At 54.5% G+C, this 24,078-nt stretch overlaps 1 protein-coding gene across 2 annotated transcripts in view; it reads left to right on the top strand.

The window, feature by feature from the left end:
- Nucleotides 1–24,078, top strand: part of COL22A1 (collagen type XXII alpha 1 chain) — a 230,834-nt gene that overhangs the window by 49,899 nt on the left and 156,857 nt on the right. For both annotated transcript variants that reach the window (XR_015140361.1, XM_086335603.1), the window contains exons 4-9: nt 7,449–7,523; nt 12,004–12,115; nt 14,665–14,788; nt 18,909–19,184; nt 20,879–20,959; nt 22,132–22,248. Coding sequence is in view for 1 of the 2 variants with exons in the window: in XM_086335603.1 (XP_086191729.1) it covers nt 7,449–7,523; nt 12,004–12,115; nt 14,665–14,788; nt 18,909–19,184; nt 20,879–20,959; nt 22,132–22,248 (785 nt within the window). In the remaining variant the exon portion in view is untranslated. The remainder of the gene's footprint in view (nt 1–7,448; nt 7,524–12,003; nt 12,116–14,664; nt 14,789–18,908; nt 19,185–20,878; nt 20,960–22,131; nt 22,249–24,078) is intronic.

Raw genomic sequence — 24,078 nt, 5'->3', positions numbered from 1 at the left:
CCCCTTCCTTGCGCAGGCAGAGCGGCATCTCCCACAGGGGCCTGTCAGTCCCCACCCCTCCTGGACCACCCCCAGCTTGTTTCACGGTCGCTCCTCCCTGTCTGCCATCCGGGCCATGGTGGCCACGCTCCCTGGCCCCCCGGCCCTGGCCCATGCCCGTGCCTCTGGAGGACCGCCCTCCTCCTGCTATCACCTGCCTGGCTCCACCTCAGACCTCAGTGGAGACACCCTGGCCCTCCAGCCAGCTCCGACCCTGCTGTTTGCACCCCTCACTGGCCTCCGCACCTTCCAGGGGTTGGGATCACACGGTTCTTGGAGACATCAGTGCCTGGCTTGACCAGTTTCCACCCTGTCTGCTGGAGACAGCAGCTCCCTGAGTGCCGAGGGCCCCTTACCACGAGCCCTGGCCTGACTTAGTGCCAGGTGTGTGGCAGGCGCTCGTCAGATGCGGCGTGAAGGAGGTTTGCATTCAGGTGCTGCTCAGATGCCAGGTGCTAACGGTCACTGCGGGGCTGAGCACCTGGGTGCTGGCCGAAGGCTCTGCCGCCCTCCCAACTTCCAGCCGCCCCAGGCTTCTCCCTGCCTGGCCTCCAGGAGGTCCTCGCAGTCTCTGCTGACACCTACTGGTGCTTAGCCCACGGGACAGTCCCCAGGAGGAAGGAGGTCCAAGGAATACGGACAGCTGGAATCACACCCTCCTGGCAGGGGTCGCACTTCCAAGGTCACCGTGATAAACTCTTTCTCCCTGGCCGGGATGGCCCCCTTCCTGCCCTGCTCTGTATCCCGGGCAGAGTCATTTTCTCATTGCTCTGAAAGATTCTACCTGGGGTTAGGAGATGTCCCCTGATCCACCTCTGCCCTCTCCCCTCCCTGGACTTTGCTACAGGGCTTGGTACTGCCCTCCCACCCCCCTGCCCATCACCCTTGGGCTGACCGAGCGGCTTCCTCCCCGGGGCTCTGCCCTCACTGGGACCTTCTGGCCCTCTGCTCTTCCTGTGGCTGCTTGCTCCCTTCTGAGCTTTCAGCCCAGAAGCATCAAGCCCGGAGTCGTCTCAGACCCCACGTGCGTCCTGACCCCCACACCTAGCGCCCCTCACCAGCCAGTTTCCTCCGTGGACTGATCACCCATGACGACCCCTTGCTTCTCCGTGTCTTTCTCTGCCTTTGCTCCCGGCATCCCCCATGTCTGGCCTGTGACTCCAGCAGGGCAGGACTGCCTCGTCTGTATGTTTACACATTTGCTCCTTGTGGCAGGATGTCTTGAGTCCAGACGTGCATATGAGCCCCACGAGGTCCCTGCCATCCTCCGGGACTCCAGGTCACCCCTGGAAACAGCCCTTGTGCCCGCCTGCCCATCCCTGGTGACCCTGCCGCCCCCTGCCCCTACAGCCTCCAGCTGCCTAAGCATCGAGGGTACCAGAGCAAGGCTCAGGCCTCCTTCTAGTAAAGTATAATATTGATAACCTGCAAATACTGTACTAGTGAATCACTTTCATATTTTTAAGGCCCACATGAAAACAAAGAAAAGCAAAAAGGAGGTAAAAACCACTTCAAGTCCTGCCCTCGCAGAGGTAGCCACAGTTTAAGTGTTAACGTGTGTTCTTCCCCACCCCATACGTTTATATCGAGTTATGGTGTCAAGTGTGGAAATGCTGGGGTCATACTGGGTCTGAATCCTGCTTCTACCGCTAACCAGAGGTGTGCTTGGAGCAGGTTCTCTAAGCTCTCTTAGACTCAGTTGTCTCATCTGAAAAATGGGCATAACACTTCACTGACGGGTGTCACAAAGGAGGCCAACCACTGGCCTCTGTCGGCAGAAGATACGGAGGTGAGTCACTAGCACAGTATTTGCAGGTTATCAATATTGTACTTTACTAGAAGGAGGCCTGAGCCTTGCTCTGGTACCCTCGATGCTTAGGCAGCTGGAGGCTGTAGGGGCAGGGGTGGCAGGGTTACCAGGGATGGGCAGGGGGGTGCAAGGGCTGTTTCCAGGGGTGACCTGGAGTCCCGGAGGATGGCAGCCACTCCTCAGCCGTGCCCCGGGACCTGTGAGTGTACGGTGTGTGTGCTCATAGGTTGGGGTCTTACTGCTTCCGATCTTCCTCTCCTGGGTGAGGGAGCTGCTGGAAACAAGGGATGCTCAGCTGGAGACGATTGGAGAGAGGAGGACGCTGACTATCTGAAAACATCTAACCCACTTTTGTGAGAGACAGTGGGGCCGTTCTGGATTTGGCACCAGCAGAGGGTACACTCAAGGTCAGAGTCTTGACATCTGCCCTCCCCAGGTTCCCCAGTGTCCTGTTCAGAGCCAGCCGTAAGCGGGCCCAAGTATTCGGGTCTGACGGGCGGAAGTCAGAGAGCAGATGAATCCTCAGTGCAGACCAAGGAAGCTCTGGGTGCATGTCGGGGCGTCCAGAGGCAGAAGGTGTGCCCCCAAAAGTAGCAAGCTGGCCATCTGTCCCCGCAGGCTTTGGAGACAAGACAGACTTGGGTCCTCTGTGTTGGGTGACCTTGGGCTGGTGACCTTGGAGAGAAGCTTCGTGCTGTCGTGGTCCCGAGCCAACGCCAGGGCTGGCGTGCTGGCTTTGCCTCCTCGCTCTGTGGCCTTGGACAGCCTGCTGACCTCTTTATGCCTTTGTTTCTGCACCTGTGAACCGCCGCACCTGGCCCGTAAAGCTGCAGGGAGGAGTTGGTCAGACGTGCTGATGTTTTCAACGCCCCTGGCGCAGTGTCTGTGCAGAGCAAGCTCCCTCCGTCTGCTGACCGCAGGGAGAGCTCTGGCCCCGGGCAGAAGCAGACCACAGTACCTCGATGTGTGGGCCATCGGCCTTGGAAGCCTGTGGTTCTAATCATTATTCCTTTCATCCCTGGGGCCTTGGGGCCTGGCTCTCCAGAGTGGGGGTGTGTGGACTGTTTTCCTGGCTGGCCTCCTGGCCTCAGAGTAACGACCCCATGAGTCTGGCCCGTGTCTGCCTCCCCCGTCCCCTCCCCTGCCCACTTGGACCATCGTCATCCCGTCTGTGGTTCATGGCCGTGAGGTGATGGATGGGCAGTGACCGCCTCCTCCCTCGGGCTCTGCTCCCAGCTTCTCCCGGTGCTGCTCAGCTTGGCCGGGGAACCACCTCTGCACGCTCATTCTAGACACAGGTGGCCCTTTATTCAAACCCAGACACCCTTCCTTCCTGGTGAGTTTCTTAACCTGTCTTAGCCTCCATTCCTCCATCTAAGTCATGGGAACAAAATCTGCCTCCTGGAATGGCTGTTGTGAGTCAAATCTCCAGTGTGACTGGTGCGCAGTAGCCACTCAGTAGTTGCCAGCACCCTCCCATTTTCCCCCCACTGGAGAAGCTCTGGACTGGGAGCCAGGGGACTGGGAGGCATGTCTGGGATGGCCTGGCGTGTCTCCTCCATACAGAGCTGCAGAGTGGGTCAGCTCGAAGCAGAGGACAGCAGAGACTGTCTCTGCTAACGTCCCTCCCCTGATGCTCAGACACATGCTCCCTATTTGCAACTCGGTAAACTGAGGGCAAGTTTTTTTTTTTTTCTTCCTGAGAACCTGCAGTGAGTTTCTGTCATGTGCCCCAGGGAGCAGCAGCTCTGATCAGCCAAGACTCAGCCTCTGTTGCAGCTTCTGATGAAAAAGAATCCATCCTGGGGAAAGGGAGATCGCTTTGCTCCCAGGAAGTCTAGAATGTTCTACCTTCCTAAAGGCTGAGGGAATACAGACATCAATGAGTGAACTCTGGGGGAAACGGGGCTTTGTCATCAGCTGTATCTTTTTTATGCTCTCACACTTTCAAAAAGGAAAAGCAACCAGCTCACCGGGAACTAGTTAAATACACGTTTTGACTGCTGAGAACTTACTCTCCTCCTTAATTCCAGAGCGGCTCCTTACGTTGATCCTGAATGATAACCTGAAAAGTCTGTATTGACTGGATATGTGACGGTAATCCAGTCTCTCAGTAGCTCCTTTGCTTTTTCTCAAGCTTTTCACTTGGACTTGGGGGCAGCGGAATTCCTCTTTCTTCAGTTCTCCTAGACAGTGCTGCAGATGTTCTGTCCTGCATTTGAAGGAGGAGGAAGGGAATGTGCCCCTGCCAGCCCCTTCGGCCCACCTGTCCCCGTCCATCAGGGAAACGGAGGTCTTCTCAGACCTCAGCCTTCTCCCACCCACCGTGCACTTCTGGTGTTTACGCCCTTAGCCAGAACTGGGTCACAGATGCATCTCTAGCTGGAGGGGGTGGCTGGAAAGGTGGGGACCATAGGAGTCATAACTGGCTTGGACCTACCACTCACCGCTTTTCTCCCTGGGCTAACAATGCTGCTCATCTGAATAAAAGTGACATTGTTTTCGCCAGGAGGAAGTGAGGGATGGGTATGAGGGTGGCAGCTAACAGTGCCTGCCCCAGTGGCTGGGGTCCTGGACTCTGAGTTCTCACCTGGTTGAAAGCACAGTGAAGCCCTTTCCCAGGAGGCATCTGGTCTACCACTCAGCGTTTACCTCTTGGTTCAGGCACCGCTGGTCCTTCCGTCCATCATGGACTCGCCTCCCGTTCTGAGCCTGGAGCCGGGAAGGCAGTGGAGACAGGGCTGGACTGAGACTCAGCTGGGCCTCTAGACTTAACTGGGGAGGCAGCCACGCTGGTCAGTGCCTTCAGCACGGCACCACCAGCCCTAGGACACGGGACCCTGCTGAGGGGTCCTCACTCAGGCTGGGGTGAGTGGGAGCAAGGCCCAGGGGGCTGCTGATCAGGGTCTGGAGGGTCAAGGAGGAGGATGCTGTGAGGCAAGAAGACAGACACAGGGTGTCAGGGCAGCCCTGGCACTTTCTGGAGCTGACCCATCTCAGGCCCTGGCCACAGTCAGCCCACGAGCACCCTGAAGGCAGGGATGCTATCTTATCTGTTTTCTCATTTGTGGGTCCTTAAAACTAGCTCAGGACCTGGATTGTGTCTGGACCTCTGTATTTCAATTCCAATAAGCAAGTTCATGTGGAAATAAATAGATCATTATCCAAGAGGTGGACGTGTCTTGGCCAAAGGCACATAGTTACGAGCTGAGAGTGACTTTGGGTGCTCACCCCCACTCCCTGCAAAGAGGTGACCCTCCAGGGCCCCCTCTTCCCTGGGAAGCCTGGATGTAGTGTGTATTTTGGGAGCCATTTGTCCTGACTTATTGTCAGCTATAAATTCCCTCTTGAGGCTTTGGCATGTATGGGGCTTAGTGATGGCTCCCATGAGGGGACTGGCAGGTGGTCTGGGGACTGATTTCTTAAAGTGGTTTGGGCACATGTTGACATCTCTGAAACGTTTCCATCTTTTCTGTGTTCGTGGCCTTCAAACTGTCTTTGACCATCGGTTCGGGAGTCAGGGCCTCCCCCTGGGATATTTGCAGAGATGAAGACTCAGTGGCTTTGCCTGCCCTGAGCTCCAGCCGTCGACTCCAGAGGTTTGCTCATAATCAAGGCTAGAAGGTTCTGAGTCAATTCATTTTAATGACGCACAGTCCCAGTGCATCCCTCTGGCGGCCCGCCAGCCTTGGAGCAGTTGGTTGTCACCCGCAGCTGCCTCTGTCCTGGGTGGCGCTGTCTGTACCCTGCGCAGCGCCGGCACCCACTTGCATATATGTGGTTCTAGACACAGACAGCTCTGTGCTGTTTCCAAAATAACCCCTTCCTTGGGGCCTGTCAGACCTCTGGTGCCTTCAGGGATAAATGTTAAAAATACCTCCTCCCAAATCAGGGAGAATCCCATTCTTGCTCCTCACTCCTGATTGGTGAAGGGTCCCACAATGAAACACTTGTGCCGAAAAGAAGTCATTGTATGTGACATCTGTGGGATGACAGGACTGCCTGATCAGGTGTGATTATTACAATAATGTGTGTTACCAGATTGCTTCCAGGGCAGGGCAGCGTCTGTGCTGAGTTGCCTCTGGTGATAAATTTAATCCCGTTATGAATTGATCTTGCCTGTCCTCCAAGCTACCCTATGACAAGTGTGTTCTCTGTAAGGTGTCCCATGGCACACATGCTCACACAGAGAAAGAGATTAGGGGAAGCCTAATCTCTTGCAGGGAAGCCAACACTAGGGCCCGAGACTTCAACATCCACAGTGGGTTCTCTAGGATTTTTAAAAATTGAAGTATAATTGGTTTACAATGTTGTGTTAGTTTCAGGTGTGCAGCAAAGTGACTCAGTTATGCACATATGTGTATATATACAGTTATGCACATATATGTGTATGCACATATGTGTATATATACATATGTATTCTTTTTCAGTTTCTTTAATATTCTAGGTTATTCCAAGATACTGACTATAGTTCCCTGTGTTGTATGTACAATATGTCCTAGTTGTTTAGTATATATATATATATATGTGTGTGTGTGTGTATATATATACACACACACACATGTATATGGTAGTTTGTATCTGCCAATCCCAAATTCTTAGTTTATCCCTCCCTACCCTTTCCCTGGGAAGAGAAGGGGATGACAGAGGATGAGGTGGCTGAATGGCATCACCGACTGGATGGACATGAGTTTGAGTGAACTCCGGGAGTTGGTGATGGACAGGGAGGCCTGGCGTGCTGTACTCCATGGGGTCGCAAAGAGTCGGATACAACTGAGCGACTGAACTGACCCTTTCCCCTTTGGTAACAATGAGTTTCTGGGATTTTTAGGGCAACTGAAAGAATCCCTTTTCCTTCCAGTGTTTTTTTAAAGGTGAGAAATCATGACGATGTTTAGATATGATATGCCATATAACGAAGTATGTTTTACTTTGACTTCCTCCATTGCCTCTGTATAACTGAGCAGTCTTGCTTCCTCTGGGGTTTGCCTGGAGTGGCACCTGAAGCTCCCTCGGGCGTTGTAACAGATGCCTTGCAGGTGGGCCCTCAGCACATTTCCCGTTCCATTGACACCTCTCTGACTTGGGATTCTCATCTTTTAGGTTCATGCCTGTGTGAGTGACATTCCCTCTCTGCCTGTGTCCCCTTTTGTTCTTTGGTCCGGCTGGCTGAGTCTTACTGTTCCTTTAGGAGAAACCGCAAGCATCACCTTTCTGGGAAAGCTTCCCTGACCTCCCAGGCAAGGCTGGGTGTTGGATCCTGAGACCCCCAGGAATCCAGACCTATTCCTGTCACTTAGGACGCTGTTGACCCTGTGGGCATTGCTCCTGGGCTCCCTCTAATGGGCACACTGTGAGCTCCTTGCTGGGACCTTGCCTGTTCCTGTGTCACCTCTGGGCACGGCACTGGCAGTAGGGCCCATGCTCATCAGGTACATCTGGGAGTAAAGAGAACACGCGGTCGGTGTGGCCCTGCTTCTGCCGCTGCTCTCGGCAGATGTCCCACATGCTGGGGGGTGGACGGGGTCTCTGCCCTGTCACTTTCCACGGAGGGAACGTCAAGATTGCTCATCAGTCTCTTTCCTCTCGCCCTTCTCAGATGTGCTCTGCCCGAGCGTTCGTGTGGAAGGAGATCGCTTTAAGCACACCAGTGGCGGAACCAAGGAGATCACAGGTACGAGAAACAGCCACCCAGCACGGCTTGCTTTGCGATGCCATTTGCCAGACGTGAATCTTCCCTGATGGCTCAGACTGCAGAGAATCTGCCTGCAATGCCGAAGACCTGGGTTCGATCCCTGGATCAGGAAGATCCCCTGGAGAAGGGAATAGCAACCCACTCCAGTATTCTTGCCTGGAGAATCCCATGGACAGAGGAGCCTGGTGGGCTACAGTCCATGGGGTCACATAGAGTCGGACACAACTGAGCAACTAACACTTTTACTTTCTTCTTTGCCGGACTTGACCGTGACCCTCCTGGACTCAAGGGTGGTAGCCTTGCTGGTACTGTCCTCATCGCTGTCTTTCACCAAATTCCTGGGGACGGTCTGAGCTGTGCAGGTAGCAACTCCTGTCCATGAACTGCCCACTGAGGGAGGCCATTCACGTCTTCCATCTGGGAGTCGGTGGTGATGCTATAGGCGTCGGTAGAGAATGAAGTAGGATGAGGGATGTGGGGAATGAGTAAGTGATGGGCAGCCCGAGTAAGAAGGTGAATAAATAGCTGCATTTGGGCGTGAAGGAGAGAGTGAATCAGAGTTATAAATATAGGAGCGAATCAATGGATGAGGGAGCAGAGAGACACATGACTGCAGAGCCAGCAGCAGAAATAAGCACTGCAGAGGCTGTCTCCATCCATGACGGGGTGATTGGGGGTACGTAGGGACGGCTGAGCCAGCTTCCCCTTCATCCTGGCGGTGATGAGCATCTGTCTACTGCTCCCTGTGGCCAGGCGTCCTGCAGACACTTTAGGTGCATGATCACAGGGGAGCTTTCTCCCCCTCCAGGACAGCAGCCCAGCTCTCCTCACCAGTGCCGGCCAGGTTGGGAGCCCCATCCATCCACCCTAAACTATCTCAGGTCCAGTACGAACCCACGTGCAGTCTCCCTCCCGAGGCAGTGAGCCGTGGGCGATCAGAACCAGGTGTCTCGTAGGTGCCGCTCTGCCCGACCCCTACCCCAGGAACCCTGCCTGCTCACATGAATGAGCCAGCATCTGCAACTTGGTGCCTGGGGGATGTTTCTAGAATGGCAGGAGACTGTGCTGCCTGTGTGCACAGCAGGTGAGATGAATCAGGAGGTTAACCCTCCTCAGGTGTAACAGAGTAACCCAGACCTCAGCCAGTGACCACGGGTGAGGAAACACTCAGGCCCTCTGACCCACTTCCTGGAGCGTCCCAGTGGGGTCCCGCTGCAGCCGCTTGCCGGGGCTGAGGCTGGAGTTAAGGACAGAAGGTGTTGCGGACATGCCATGTTCAGCACAGCCGGGTAATGGGAGGAGGTTTTGTAAAAGATGCGGTTTGCAAAGGCTTATCTCCAGGTGTTTCCTTAAGTGACTCCAGCTAGTCTTCGGGCTCAGTGGGGCTGGAGCAGTGAGGACGGGGTGGAGGACAGACCAGGCAGTTGGAGGCGGCAGTCTGGGACTCAGTTTACCCACTTCTGGCACAATGCCTTTTAGGACCCCTCCCAGCTCTGAAACCTGAACATTCTGCAGATTCTAGCAACTACGATGCTATGCAGTGCTCTCTGAAGGAGTTATTTAATGGTGAAGGGAGGTGCTGGGCTCGGTCTTACTCTGAAACTTGGCCACAGGCATTCTGATGGGTCTCTGCTTCTGTCTGGTCTCTGACTTCCAGATAATCATCACCAAGTCCCGACCCACTCAGATGATCCCAGCCTAGTGCCTCTTCCCTCCCCGCCCCCCAGCCCCGTGCTTCCAGTCTGGTCCTCCCTGGTCTCCCAGCTCCTCCATCCCTGCAGCCAGAGTGACTTCTGAGCACAGGCCCGGGGTTGTGTTTCTCCCTGCTTTAAAGCCTTTCCCCGCCCCCCCTCCTACAGAAAGAAGCCCAGGCCACCTCATGTGGCCGTTGGAGCCTGGCCCGATATGCATCTGCCTCACTCACTCCTTGGTCCCCCTCTCGTGGTTCCTGACATCCTGAAATAGTGGGGATTCTCGGAAGGAACCTCACTGCCTCAGGTCCGGTGACCTTTGCACATCCAGTTACCTTGAATGCCCTTCCCTCCTCCTCTCCCCAGATTTCATTTGTTTTTTAAATTCAGGCCAGGCCTTGCCTCCTCTCGGGAGCCCTCCTTAATGTCTCCTCAGCTGGGCCAGGCAGATACTCCATGTGCTCCTCTACAAGCCCAGACATCTCCCTTCTTCCCATCTACCCACTATACGGACACTGCTCACCTCTGTGCCCGTTTCTCTGTGGACAGTAGACTTCAGGCAGTGGGAGGCACGGTGGGAATTTTGTCCTGTTGATTACTGAAATCTGAGCAGCCAGTGGGGCATTGTAAGACGTAGGAAGCCCTGAGTGGTTTAGTGAATTCCTTTCTTCTCTCCTTCCCTCTCTCCACCAGTGTGAGCCTCAGTTAAGAACAGCAGCGGATCCCATCCTTTTTCAGGGATGGAAGCGTGAATCAGATCAGGCCCCACCCCCAATTGCTCAGCTTCCTCCTCGGACACAGACACTGTGTGTACCTCAGCCAGACCCACTGAAGACCTGGAAGTGACTCTCATGCCCGGGGTGTCCAGCGGAGCTTGGTCCCACGCAGACCCCTGAAGGACTCTGAGCAGGGTCACAGTGTCCCTGATGCCATTTGCTTCAGCTGAGTCCACGACTTCAGGGAGGTGCCCCCTCGCACTTGCTGCATTAAACAATTGCCTCTTTATCTCTCGGTGCGTCACATCTGAGTCCGCTTACCTGGGGAACATTTTTCATTTTCCTTCCCGGCCTTTATTTATTGCAGGCAATTCATCTTTCTCTCGGTGCCCTTTGCTGCCACCTCGTTAATTGCTTGTTGTTCAGTTTCGTGGTGTTTAAGTCTTTGTTTTTATTCATGGAAACCAGTGAAAGTGGAATTAGGCAGCAGAGCATATGTTTGCTTTTTGAAAAGTCTTTTTTTTGTTGTTCTTTCACAAATAACTACTACAGGGAAACCAAACTGAAAGTGGAGGTTTCCAGGAAGAGGGATGGCGCTGTGAAGGGAAGGAGCAGGCCTCTTTCCCGTTCAGCCCTGGCACCTTGCTGTGTGGGCATCGGGCACGTGCCCGCTGGATTTTGAACCCACTCTCTTGGGAACCTCTGGGGGCCAGTTCTCCCAGCTTGTTGCCGGTGCTGACATGTGCTTGGCTCAGAGCAGCCTCTCAAAAAATACATATTGAATGAATAAATGAAATCCATGGACAGATGTAGTGGGATAAGAGACGGCAGTCATTGTCAGGGGAAGTAATTAATATGAAAACTGTTCCGTGGATCTTTCACTGCATGTCAGGCTATGTATGATGAGCTCTGTACCATATTATTCAAGCTTCACCACAGCCCTGTGAGACGCATGCAAAGACAGCCCCCTTTCTACAGATGAAGAAATGGATGCTCAGAGACGTCAGGCACCCTGCCTCAGGTCACATAGCTAGGACCTCATGATCAGGAGGACATGGAAAAACCCACCCCAGTATTCTCTGGCCTGGAGAATCCCATGAACAGAGGAGCCTGGCAGGGCTACAGCCCATGGAGTGGCAGAGTCAGACATGACGGAGAGACTAACACTTTCACTTCCGGGTCAGCCCAGGTTGGTCTGACTCTGCTGCTGCTCAGACTCTCGGTTGGAGGTCAGTGCTTTCTGTCCTTGCAGCTCCTTGCGCAGAGTTGGGAACAGACAGGCTCTCAAGAATACAAGCTGGATGACTCAGTCATCTCTTAGGGCAGAATTTTGTGGTAGAAGATGTTTTAATCATCCTAACGTGAGAGTTCATTTCCTCTTTTCCGTGGCCTCACCCCAGAGTGTTGGAGACAGAGGAATCTTACTGAAGAATTGTGGGTTTGGTGCTGCCGATGCTGAGCGGCACGTTAGACCTGGGGATGCGGAGATGGGTGAGGGCCTCCCTTCACTGGCCGGGAGTGCTTCCTTCCCCGGGGATGCGGTGTCAGGCCGACGCATCCCACTGACGTGTCTGTGCGGGCGCTGTGGTTGGGCTTCTCTGAGGACCGTATCTGCAGGACTCGAGCCAGCCCCCCACGCTGGTCCAGGAGGTTTTGTAGAGGGTCGTGGGTCTGGATGTGTGGCTGGTGATGCAGAATCCTGAGGAATAACCGACCTGCTGAGTCAGCTTCCTACCCTGTGTTGAGTGACCACCTGGGGGCCTTAGGACAGTCTCAGGTGGCGTGTCAACCTTCTGTCACAACCAAGCGCCCAGGCTCCTGGGGGTTATGTCGCTGCTCAGCATCACACAGATACATGACTGACCTGGATGCCCCCGCCTCCTCCTGCCAGCTCCCCCGAGCCCTAGGATCATGTCTTTCCCATTACTTCCCATGACCAGTGAGCCAGGTCCTCTCTTGGAGCCAAAACAAAGCGAAGGACACGCTTCTGTTCCTGCGGTATCACAGACAGAGTCGTCTTCTCTCTGATGTGCCTTTCGTCTCTTTGGACAGGTTTTGACCTGATGGACTTGTTCAGTGTGAAGACGCTCTTGGGGGAGAGAGAGAACGGGGCACAGAGCTCCTACGTCCGGATGGGATCCTTCCCTGTGGTGCAGAGGACGGAGTGAGTGCTTGCTTCCCCCCCAGACCTGCCCCGGATGCCTTAGTAAGGGCGGGAAGCAGCCAGAGAGCTTGGTTGCTCGCTGAGCACTGGGTAGGGGTTTAGCCTGCAGAGTGCCTGGTGAGATCACCCTGCGATGAAGCATCCGTATCACTGACCCCAGAAATTCCACCTGTTTCTTAACTGATCTGTTCCCTGTAATGTTACTGGTTCCCCGGTCCTCCTACACTCACCTCTCCATATGGATTTGGTGTCCATCCTTCATTCACTCATGCGTGTATTTTTTTTTTTTTTTGTCTGAAAATGGGACAGTAACCTGTTCAAAATCTCATAGTCCTAGGAAGCAGAAGTTGGCCTCAAACTCTGGTCCTCCAACTTCAATCCCTTTACCCCCTCCTGTATATCTGTGTATGTATAAACAGCCAAATAAAAAGTCTTAGTCTCTTGATAGATTTACAGGAAGGTAGTGACAGAGGTAGAGAGAGAGAGGAGCACGCCCTTAAGTTACTATAGGTTTGGTTCCAGACCACCCCAGTAAATTGAATGTCGAAACAAAGCAAGTCACAACTCTTTTGGTTTCCCAGTGTGTATCAAAGTTACGTTTGCACTGAACTGTAGTCTGTTACCCGACTCCAGTACTCTTGCCTGGAAAATCCCATGGACGGTGGCCTGCAGTCCATGGGGTCGCTAAGAGTCGGGAACGACTAAGTGACTTCACTTTCACTTTTCACTTTCATGCATTGGAGAAGGACATGGCAACCCACTCCAGTGTTCTTGCCTGGAGAATCCCAGGGACAGAGGAGCCTGGTGGGCTGCCGTCTATGGGGTCGCACAGAGTCGGACATGACTGAAGTGACTTAGCAGCAGTAGCAGCAGCAGTAGTCTGTTAAGTGTGCAATAGCATTATGTCTAACAAAACAATGTACATATCTTAATTAAAAGAGAATGCTGTGTGACAGTGGCAGCCATGGGCCTGCTTGGTGCAGAGCAGCCACCAGTCTTGTGTTTTAAAAAAAAACTCAGTATCTTCAAAACTAAAGCAGTATCTAAACACAGTATCTTTGTAAAGCTAAAGCAAAACGAGGCGTGCCTGTGTATAGATAAACAGATGTAGATACAGTTATAAATACATAGACACAGCATATATATATACATGGGCTTCCCAGGTAGCTCAATGGGTAAAGAATCCACCTGCCAATGCAGGAGATGCGAGAGACGTGGGTTCAGTCCCTGGGTTGGGAAGATCCCCTGGAGAAGGAAATGGCAGCCCACTCCAATATTCTTGCCTGGAAAATTCCATGAACAGAGGAACCTGGTGGGCTAAAGAGTTGGAGATAACTGAGCAACTGAACACACACACGCTCATAGCATATCTGTCTGTATGTTACACATACACGTGTTGAGATGTAAGTGTGTTTAGAAACTCCGTAGCAGAGTTGGCCTCATTGACGCAGTAAGATGAAAAAGGAAGTGAAGGGCAGCGTCTATCCGAGGCTCCCAAGCCCATGTCTGTGCAGACCCTCCCGTGGGCAGTGACCGGGGGTGGCCCTGACTCTGGGGGAGGCCCAGGGGAGTGATGGGCGCTGCTTACAGCGCTGGGGTGTGATCCAGGGTGAGACTCCAGCTCAGAGAACGACTCTGAGCAGCTGGGCCAACTCGAAGCTCGGATCCAAGACCTGAGAAGCACAGAGAGAGGACCAGTCTTTGCTCGCAGCTCCTACAGCCAAACCAAGGGCCCCTGAGGGTCCATGAGTCTGAGAACCAGGAAGCCAGACGCCCCCTCATTTCCCGTCCTGGCTTTCAGACCAGACAGCCTCCACCTGCTCCAGCGCAGAAGGCAGTGCCTCTGAACAGGGCGTGCAGGGCAACAGCTGATAGTGATGAGGGGTGCTCTGGAGACCAGCTGCTCTCTGGGGGGGAGCCTCTACTGGGCTGCTGAGCCCCAGGAGTTTTGCCCTGACAGCCCGGCTGCCCTCAGCTAGGACAGGAGCGGCACAGCTCCTCACGGCCCTGACTCCTGGTGGGGAGCCATGCTCCCTTGGGATGCTGTCGGCAAAGGGCAGTGTGCCTGCCTTGTAGGGCTGTCTGGGCTGGAGCTGATGGGGTTGAGGGACTTCCCCAGATGAGAGCTGGCCCCCGCGCTCTGTAGGGGATGGAGGGTGTCCTGTGATGTGGGGCAGCAACCAGGCAGGATAAGATACCCCTGTGCGGCCTTGCTGGGAGTCAGCAGGCAGGGAGAGGTGAGGGCTGGCACAGTCGGCTGCATCTGACCCCAGGGCAGGAGGCAGGGTAGCGCATCTCATTGATTTTGGAGAGATGGAAGCAGGTGAGCCCTGGAGGGGAGCAGGTGGATTTGAAGGGGCTAAGGCAGGGCTCAGAAAGAGTTGGGTGGAGGCACTGCTGGAAGGAGAAGGCAGTGAAGGCAGGTGAGGAGGTGGACTTCAGAAATCCACGAGGTCAGCGTGGCAAGACTCAGTGACCCTGGGGTGCGTGGGCTGCCTTTGCAGCCTCTGCCCTCAGCCTGGTGGTGTCTGTCTCTTGTCTCCCTCCAGGGACGTGTTCCCGCAAGGTTTGCCCGATGAGTACGCCTTTGTCACCACCTTCCGGCTCAGGAAATCATCCCGGAGAGAAGACTGGTATATCTGGCAGGTCATCGACCAGTACGGCATCCCGCAGGTGCGAGCTGCACACCATGTCCCAGTGCGGGCTTCTGTCTCCTCCTCATGGGCAGGGCAGCACCCGCTGTGTTTTCTCCATGGGTCCTGTCTTGGGCTCTGAAAATGGAGAGTCCAGTGTATCCAGGCCCAGGGCACCTGCAGGGACTGGGAGACCCCTGGGGGACCGGGAGGCCCCCGGGGGGACTGCAGCCTCACTTCTCACTAATGGCCAAGCCCCCAGCACCCTGGTGGGCTGGAGGCCTAGCTGCTGCCTCAGGGACCCTCAGCCCAGCCAGGGAGGTGGCGGCCAGCACTGCTGTCCTAATGCACGTATTGTGTTAGCAGCGTGTTTGTGATGCAGTGGAGGAAACCGGCTCAGAGTTGGCACGACTGGGCTCAGACCTTGTGTCTGGTCCTTTCTTGGTGTGGGCTCAGGGCCACATTGGCTTTCCGAGTCCTGATGTTCTTAGTCGGGACACAGAGCACCTCTTGTCAATGGTTGGTGGAGGCATCGTACAGAGTGATGTCTGTAAAGCATCTAAGATGCTGCCTGATGTATAATAGAGTTTTTATGGTCGTCCTTGGTTTGACCTTGAATGGAGCGCTGCAGCCTGTCTTTGCCCACATCAGGTGCATTGTGGTTCTCATCCCTGTGAAGCTGGGACAGTGCAGCAGAGCAGGCAGCCGAGTGAGGGCCTGCCTCTCTCTGATTTGACCATCAAAGCAGCATGATGTGTTCATCTGAGGTGCAGCTACCAAACCCCTTGTTCTCAGAGCTCATGGACCAACTGTGTCTGTCCTTCACCCTTGTCCCCTCTTGACAACGTATGAGCTGTATCGAGACATGACTCATCTTCATCCGGGAGACACATGTATTTTCATTTGGGGTTGAAACAAAACAAAAGCATGCTCAAGCCGCAGGACCACAGCAGCCACTCATGGGCTGCTCGCTGAGAGGGGACTTGCTCCATGGTGGTGAGTTCCCTTCCCGAGGTTGAAGCTGAGCCCTGCCCCCGAGCACACGTTGTACCCACACTCACACACAGTCAGTAGGAGCCCAAGCTTGTTCCGACTGCTTCGGCGATCCTTCTTCAGTTCTCATAGCCACCCTATGAAAGGGTGGCTTTCACCCTTTCTGTGAAAGGGGTAGTCGCTCCGTCGTGTCTGACTCTTTGTGACCCCATGGATTGTAGCCCGCCAGGCTCCCGTCAGTGGGATTCTCCAGGCAAGAATACTGGAGTGGGTTGCTCTTTCCTTCTCCAGGGGCACTTCCTGGCCCAGGGATCAAACCCAGGTCTCCTGCATCACAGGCAGATTCTTTGTCATCTGAGCTATTGGGGACCTCCTGTGAATAGGAGGAGGAGGCATCACAGTGAGCTTCAGCGTCTGCCTAGCATTCGTAGGTCATGATGTGGGGAGGTGGGATTGGAGCCCAGGCAGTCCCTCCTGGCTCCGGTCCCCATCAGCTAGTCCTGTAATGAGACTGCTACAGCATCCCTGGTCAGACTGGGATGCAGAGCGTGGTCAGGCTTGGCTGCCCTGGCCTGATTTCCTGAGCGCGGGAAGCTGGACAGAGGAGGTGAGCGTCTGCTCCGGAGGCTGTTATTGCAGAGAGCAGGCAGCGCACCATGACCCCTGTCTACCGTCTGCAGACACGCACATCTCTGGCTCCGCGGGGTCCGGTGCTGTGGGCCTGGGCGCCTGCCATGACATTCCTGTGGGTGAGCGTGCACTGCCCCCGCCGTCTGGGTCCTCTTCCTTCATGGTGTTTGCAGGGCTGCTTGCTCCCTCTGCCATGTCCACCCCCTCCTCTTCTTCTGCCAGAATGCGCCCCAGGCTGGGGTCCTGCAGAGCTGTGCGCAGTCAGAACCTGCCTTTTCGGAGAGGCACCTTGCAGTCCCGTTCCGTCGAACCAGCCTCGGGGTTGATCCTCCCCTGGAGACGCCATGATGGCCACCCCAAGCATGCCCTGGGGAATCCTGGCCGGACCCAAGAAAAGTGGACAGAAGCCAAGCAGCAGATGAGCTCTGAGCAGAGTGTTGCGAGCAGCCTCCCTCTGTGCTCTTGAACCTGTAACCGGACCTAGCTATATTTACCTCCATGACCCCATGTAGGATTACAGCCTCCCTTGACCACTGGCATATCATTGGGAGAAACTGAGGGGCGCTCACTAACTCCAGGTCTGATAAAGGGCCAGGAAGAGACTGGCCTTGGAGCAGGGGTGGAGGGGGGCATACTTGGAGATGAGGCTCCTGACTGGGTGGGCGGCCAGTGCAGGGACCTAAGCGCGGGAGGCTGGACAGAGGAGGTGAGTGTCTGCTCCGGATGCTGGGAGGTGGGCAGGCCTGGAACAGGGAGCCTGGGAGACCGTTGTCCTCTTGGTGAGGGATGGCGAGGGATGAGGCTGACTTAGATCAAGTGATCGTGGGGAACTGCGGAGAAATTGGATTCCGGGCATGTATTTTGAAAATAGAATCAGCAGGGTTTGCTGATGGATCCGACCCATGGGTTGTCTTTCTGAGGCTTCCTGGCTCAGATTGGTAGACACAGGACTTGGGCCTGACAGGCCTTCCTGTGTTCTTATCATGCTGGAAGAAATGGAAACATTGGAGAAAAATTCATGGCCTCATGAAGCTCGCCAAGTCCTCAGGGGTTCAGGGTTCAAACAGGTGAAGCCAATTTCAAGAAGTAGCAGACTAGGTATAATCACAAGTATTAGATTACATGTATGTGAGTTTCAGGAGGAGGGCACGGCAACACACTTGAGTATTCTTGCCTGGAGAATCCCCATGGACAGAGGAGCCTGGCGGGCTGCAGTCCATGGAGGTGCAAAGAGTCGGACCCAACTGAGCAACTAAGCACAGCACATGAGAAGTTTCAGGGTATTAAGGGTTCATAGTTTTATTTCTCCCTATAATTGTAACATACCACCAGACAGTGCAAAAAATAATAAATCTTAGGTCCCCCTTGGCTGGACTGAGCCCACGTGGAGCCCAGACAGAGAAACTAGAACACCTGGGTGGTGTCCTGAACACTGGCTGATATGCAGAGCAGTGGGCTCCTTCCTCTAACCTCAGAGCTCCCATTCATTCATTCCCTTTCTGTTAAGTGCTACTGTGTGGAGTGTGTTGGTTGTCCTAGCTACTGGGGTTAAAGAAATGAGCGACAGAGACAGAGTGCCTGCTTAAAAAGATGGGGTGGGGCAGGCAAGAAACAGGTGGACAAAATAAGTGAATGGGATACTTTCATATACTGACCCAAAGTTCTATGAAAAAATAAATCAACATGCCTGAGGATGTGAGAGCAAATGACCAGGCTAGAATCCAGTTATGTGTGTGTCTCAGAGAAGGCGGCACTGCAGTGATGTCTTTGAACTCGCTTGATTTATTATAGTTGATACGTGTAACAGCGCTTGACTTATAACAAGTACTGTAAATGTTTTACATATCTGTAAATTAATTTAATTCCTGTAATAGCTCTATGAAGTCAGCACTATCATTGGTGCTGTTTTACAAATGAAGAAATAGCACAGAGAGGTTAAATAACCTGCCTGAGGTCACACAGCTTAAAAGTGATTTGCCAGTTTGGGTGTAGGAGGAAAGTAAAAGTTTCCTCCAGAGTTTTCCAGGCATTTTGCAAAAGGCTAGGGGGTAATCCAGTGAACAAGATGGGCAAGTTCCCTTTATTCTGCTGGGGATTCATTTTTATCCTCAAGGTGAGAGAGAGAGCAGGTTAGTGGCAGGTTAGTGGACGGATTACACACTTGGCACCTGGCATCTGGAAACAGTCTTGTTCTCTGGGCTTTTAAAAGACGCTGAAACCACCCACGGTTTCTGGTAGGTCTGACAACTCAAGCCCCATCCACACTTGCAGGTTTACAAATGTGCTCTTACGGCATGGCCCCTCTGGGCATTTGAGAGTTTGACCCCTGGATTAACGTGTGAGCTCAAGTCTTCCAGTACAGGGTTGGGAACAGTGTACAAGGGAGCTGTCAGCCATCGCATCGCAGTGAGGAGGCCCCGAGGCTGACCGGCTCGGGAGGGTCCTGGCCGCGGCCTGACTCTGCGGCCTCCCCTCTCCGCTGTCCTCTCCGCCTCGGGCCCAGGCAGCTCACAGGTCCCTGGTGCCCTCCTCCGCAGGTGTCCATCCGCCTGGATGGCGAGAACAAGGCCGTGGAGTACAGCGCTGTGGGCGCCATGAAGGATGCCGTCAGGGTGGTCTTCCGGGGCCCCCGGGTCCACGACCTCTTCGACCGGGACTGGCACAAGGTGGCCCTGAGCGTGCAGGCCCAGCACGCCTCCCTGTACGTCGACTGTGCACTGGTGCAGACGCTGCCCCTTGAGGAGCGGGAGAACATCGACATCCAGGGCAAGACGGCGATCGGCAAGCGCCTCTACGACAGCGTGCCCGTCGACGTGAGTTCCGGGGTCGCGGGGTCACCTCAGGGGAGGGGGCCTCAGGAGCCGGGTGCCCCCATGCCTGCCTGTATCACTCACCGAGTCGTCACCGTGGGCCGTCTTAGGAGGGAGGGCCCCGGCTCAGAACACTGCCGTGTCCCATCGATCACTCGTTCAGTGACCTAGCCACTTACTCATTTAGCATATATGCCGAGCACCTCCTGTGTGCCGGGCACTGTGCGCTGGGGAAGTGGCTCATGTATCTCCATATCACACCCACACTCATCAAGCAGTCACGTCCGACTCCGTGTGACCCCATGGACTGTGGCCCACCAGGCTCCTCTGTCCATGGGATTCTCCAGGCAAGAATACTGGAGTGGGTCGCCGTGCCTCCTCCCTGGGTCTTCCCGACCCAGGGATTAAACCCACATCTTCTGTGTCCCCTGCATTGCAGACAGATTCTTTACTGCTGAGCCACATCTACGTATATGTGTAGGCAAAATCGATGGGTAGGTAGAGTTATATAGTTTCCTTTACATTTAAATAGACTCTTTTCCCTTTTCTGATTGTTGGAAATTAGGAAAATATAGGCAAGTATGTGGGAAGTAAGTAAAAAGCATCCTGATTCCACTATCCCAGAATGTTAACCAGTGGCTGGAAAGAGCTGTCCTTCCTTCTTCATTCCATCATTCTTTTCTTTGTCTTTCCTCCTCCTTTGTTTCTCTTTTCCTTTAATGTATTTTCTTCTCTAGAGGTGCATTCCGACACCTACACACACAGACACACACACTTATGCACCATCTTCAAACTAAAGTCATTCTATCCTTCTAACTGGAAGTGTCCCCCGCTTGCCAAGATGTAAACAAATCATAATCTGGGATAGCTAGCTCTTCCCAAGGCCATCTCTCTCTCTCTCTTTTTTTTTTTTTTCATGTATTTGCATTTCTGTGATCGAATGTAGTGTTGTTGGATGTGTGCTGGATATTTTGAAATGTATGTAGTAATGTATAGCATGTATAGTCACATACTGCTTTTTTCCTCTAAAATTATGTGTCTAAGCCTTTATTCCTTTTAGCTGCTTCATAATACTCTATTTTGGTGTACATTTTGCTTATTTGTTCCCCTGTTGGTGGGTATTTAGGTTGCCTCGATGTGTTACCATCATAACCAGCAGGTCTTGGGTTTTGAATATGCTGGTCTCTCTCTGGTGTGCTTTCTTGGAGAAAATGGGGTAATAGAGCCCCTTTATATTAAGGGCACAGTGATATTGAAGACAGTGATAGAAGCAGATTTGTAATATGAAAAAAGTTCAGTTAAGACACCCTGTGGAGCTGCTGAAGGGTCGAAAAGAGGAACATGCTGAACCTTCGGAGACCGTTGGCGACCACGTCACAGCCTGGCCTGTAGTGAATGCAGGGCAGTGAGCAGGGAGAGGAGGGGTGTGCGAGGGCCTGACTCACAGAAAGCAGGAGACACTGCTCCTAGCCTGTGCTCATTCGCTCCTTGCACGCAGGGCTTGCACTTTTGGAAGGATGGGATGTCGGTAGATGATACTTTGGCTCCCTCTGACATTCAGCTTGGAGTCAGACCACCACACAGGACCCCAAGGAGGAAGTGGGCTGGATCCCTGAGCGGGGCCTGCCTGATACCAGGGGGAAGCCTGGGTTCTGAACCCCCCCAAACTCATCCTCTGACCTCACTTCCCCTCCCAGTTTGACCTCCAGCGGGTCGTGATTTACTGCGACTCCCGACACGCGGAACTGGAGACCTGCTGTGACATCCCCTCGGGTCCGGTGAGCAGAGACTCTGCCGGGGGGTGGGGGGATGGGCCCTTGACTTCCTCCCCGTGACCCTCTGGGGAGGGGGTGTTCAGGGTCTGGGAGCAGAATCAGGACACCCGCCATCAGAGTGCGGGCTCGGAGGGAGCCTGGTGGTCATCACCAGGGGCTCCAGTTCCGGGTCGGGTGGGGTGTGGGTTGGGGGAGCAGGTCCCTCTGGCCTAAGTCAGCAGTCCCAGGGGCCCAGCTCTGGGTGATGAGGGGCAGAGGCTGGCCACGTGTCCCCAGGAGAGAATGGCCTTGGTGCTGTCAGTGCTCAGGGCTCATCAGCAAGACCGGGGAGGCAGCTCGGGGTCGGGAACAGCGGGCCGGACCAGACTGCCTGGTGTGCCTGGACCCTCCGTGCGGTTCTGCCTGTCCTGGGCCCTCCCCACCTCCGCCTGTGCCAAGGTGCCTCCTCTCCACTCTCTTTACCGAGGACCCACCCCAAGGATGCTTCAGTAGTCCTGCCTTCCAGGGCTAAAGGCTAAAATCCCCATACTGTGCTTGGGCGGCCCAGATCCTAAGTACAGTGAGCACCCTGTCAGTGTGTCCTGTCTCAGGACGACCGTTGGGCACAGGCACCCAGAGGTGGTCATTGTCAGAGGTGGGGCTGCAGAGTCAGATGAGCCTGGCTGTTGAGAGAGGAGAGGGAGAGAAAGGAGGAGGACAGATTAAATTAGGAGAGAACAAAGGGAAAGAACGAGCGAGGCAGTGAAGGGGAAGGGAAGGAGGAAAGAAGCGAGGGAAGGGAAGAAATAAGTCATCCGGCACGTGCCTGGCTCCTGGTGTCCAGCTCGATACTTCAGTCCCACTAAACCCTTCTCACCGCATTATGATGGAAACGCCCTTGTCCCCATTTTGTGGAGGTTAACACTGAGGCTCAGAGGTGTTAAGCGGTTCCCTCAGGCTGCTGAGAGGCCAGTGGAGGGGCCGAGACCTGTTGTCTCATTTGACTCCAGATGAGCCTGACTCCATGCCCATCTGACTCCGAGATCTCGGAGTGCCAGGACCTATAGTCAGATACTTGCCTGTCCTGCTCAGGCTCTGGCCTCCTCAGGGTTCCTGGCTCCCCTTTGCCTGGACAGGGAAGTGCTCCAGGGTGCTGGACAAAAAGCCAGGTTCTGACCGCTCTGCTTTCCTCCCAGTGTCAGGTGACCGTGCTGACGGAACCCTCCCCGCTGCCCCAGCCGCCTCCCACCTCCGGCAGTGAGCAGATCGGGTTTTTGAAGACCATCAACTGCTCCTGCCCACCTGGAGAAAAGGTACACAGTCCACCCTTATCCGCAGGCCTGGGGCCCCAGAGCTCAGTGGGCCCACAGCTCACAGAACTAGCGGTGGAGCTGGGAATTTCCCATCATGCACATGGGCTGCCAGGGCAGGATGACCCCGGGCTCCAGGTAGCTCTGGGGTCTGGGGACCATCCTTGCTCCTGGGACTTCTTCCGGATCTCTGTGGGCCTTGGGAGGGGAGCCCCTCAGACCCCACTGGGATGAACATTTTCCTGACGTTAATGATGTCTTCCCAAAGTTTCTCTGCCTCCTGGTGTCCTCTTCACTCCTGTGCAACTAAACAGCCAGATTTGCTTTGAGAATAAGTGTCAGCAGGGCAGTGGCAGAGGGTTCAGGTGGCTCTGTGGGGTCCACCGCCATCCGTCTGCATTCTGTTGGCCATGCTGTGGAATCTGAACGTATATAGGAATAGAGTTCAGCACCTCTTGTTTTAAAACCCAGTGCATTTCTGACTAGCACCACCACCTCCTGTTTGTCTGGATGAAATGTCTCCTTGGATGCCTGGGGCCATCATCTGTTGTTTTCCTGTAGACCAGCGGCCTTCTTAATAAGAAAAAAATTCCACCGTTGGAGCAGAACAAACAAGTAACACCAGGATGACAAATTGGAGTTGGTCTCCACGAGGCTCTGCTTTAGGCTCTGCCCTGGGTGGCTCCAGGGCCCTCCATCTCCAGTGTTCAGCATAGTCATCGCTCTGTCTACCCCTCCCAGCTCGGGACTGGCACGCAGCAGGTGCCGCCCGACTTTGCAGGGGTCTTGGGAGACAGGCCAGCATACAAAGTGGTGATTGAGGTTACCTGGAATAAACACACTTTAAGAATTTCCCAACAGATGTGTTTCATTAAGCCTGCCCGTCGTGGCAGCCTCTCCTCCCTACCGCCTTCCCTCTCCTCTGTTCTCCATCACTCTGTCTTTTCTTTTTCCTCCCAGAGGGCCCCTCAGGAGCGCTCAGTCAGGTGGGGTGGTCAGACTATGGCCCTACCTGTTGGAAGACCTCGAGGAGCCAGCCCAGTCTTGCTCCAAGCTGAAGCTTTCCTGGGGAGTTGGTGAAGTGAGGCACCTCTGGCCTGGTTCTGGGTTCTGATTGGGAGAAGCCAGGGAGGGAGTCAGAGTGGGTGCCCACAGGGTGCTGGGCAGGGCTCCTCCTCCATGGCGCCTTGGGCACGCTCAGGGCTTCAGGCCACGGACAACATGCTGATCATATTCTCACTCATCAATGTCATAACAAAAGCAACCATCCAAACCCAAATCCTTTTGGAGTCTTTGTTTTCCGTTAAAAACCCCAAATGAGAAGGGTAACTGCAACAATGTGAGGTTTGGCGCACCGGCACGCGGACTGTGCCAGAGAGGGTGGCCAGTGGGGCTGCCCAGGTCAGGATTCCCCGGGGCCTTGCCCTGGCGGGGACCCCTGCAGGGAAGTCTGGGGTCAAGCAGGCTTCTGTCCCCTCTTAGCACCCACCTTCCCCGTCCCCAGCTCACAGACACCCGCTGGATGGCCACTGACCTCCTCGGCTTGGCCTCTGGATCCCCTCCCCCAGCTGTCCCTGCTCTGTGCGGCCCCTCGTGGCTCCCAGTTGCCCTTCTTGCCTCATTTCACTCCACGTTCCCCTCCCAGTCTCCAGGCAGGCAGGAGCGTCCTGTTCCATGGAGGGGGCGAGATCCTCCTTGCCTTCTGCAGTTTGCATGTGAAGGTTCTTCTGCCTAGAACACCTTTTCCCCCTCTGGCCTTTTTATCTGGCTAATGCCTGCTCTTCTTTCAAGACATCCTCAGAAAATCCTTTTCTCATCGTATTATTGTCTGAT

This window comes from Bos grunniens, chromosome 14 (assembly GCF_055505025.1).
Source record: "Bos grunniens cultivar Pamir isolate PY7600 chromosome 14, Bosgru_T2T1.0, whole genome shotgun sequence".
In the NCBI taxonomy this organism is placed as follows: domain Eukaryota; kingdom Metazoa; phylum Chordata; class Mammalia; order Artiodactyla; family Bovidae; genus Bos; species Bos grunniens.
The sequence above is the reverse complement of the archived record's forward strand: the minus strand, read 5'-3'. Positions and strand labels throughout refer to the sequence as shown.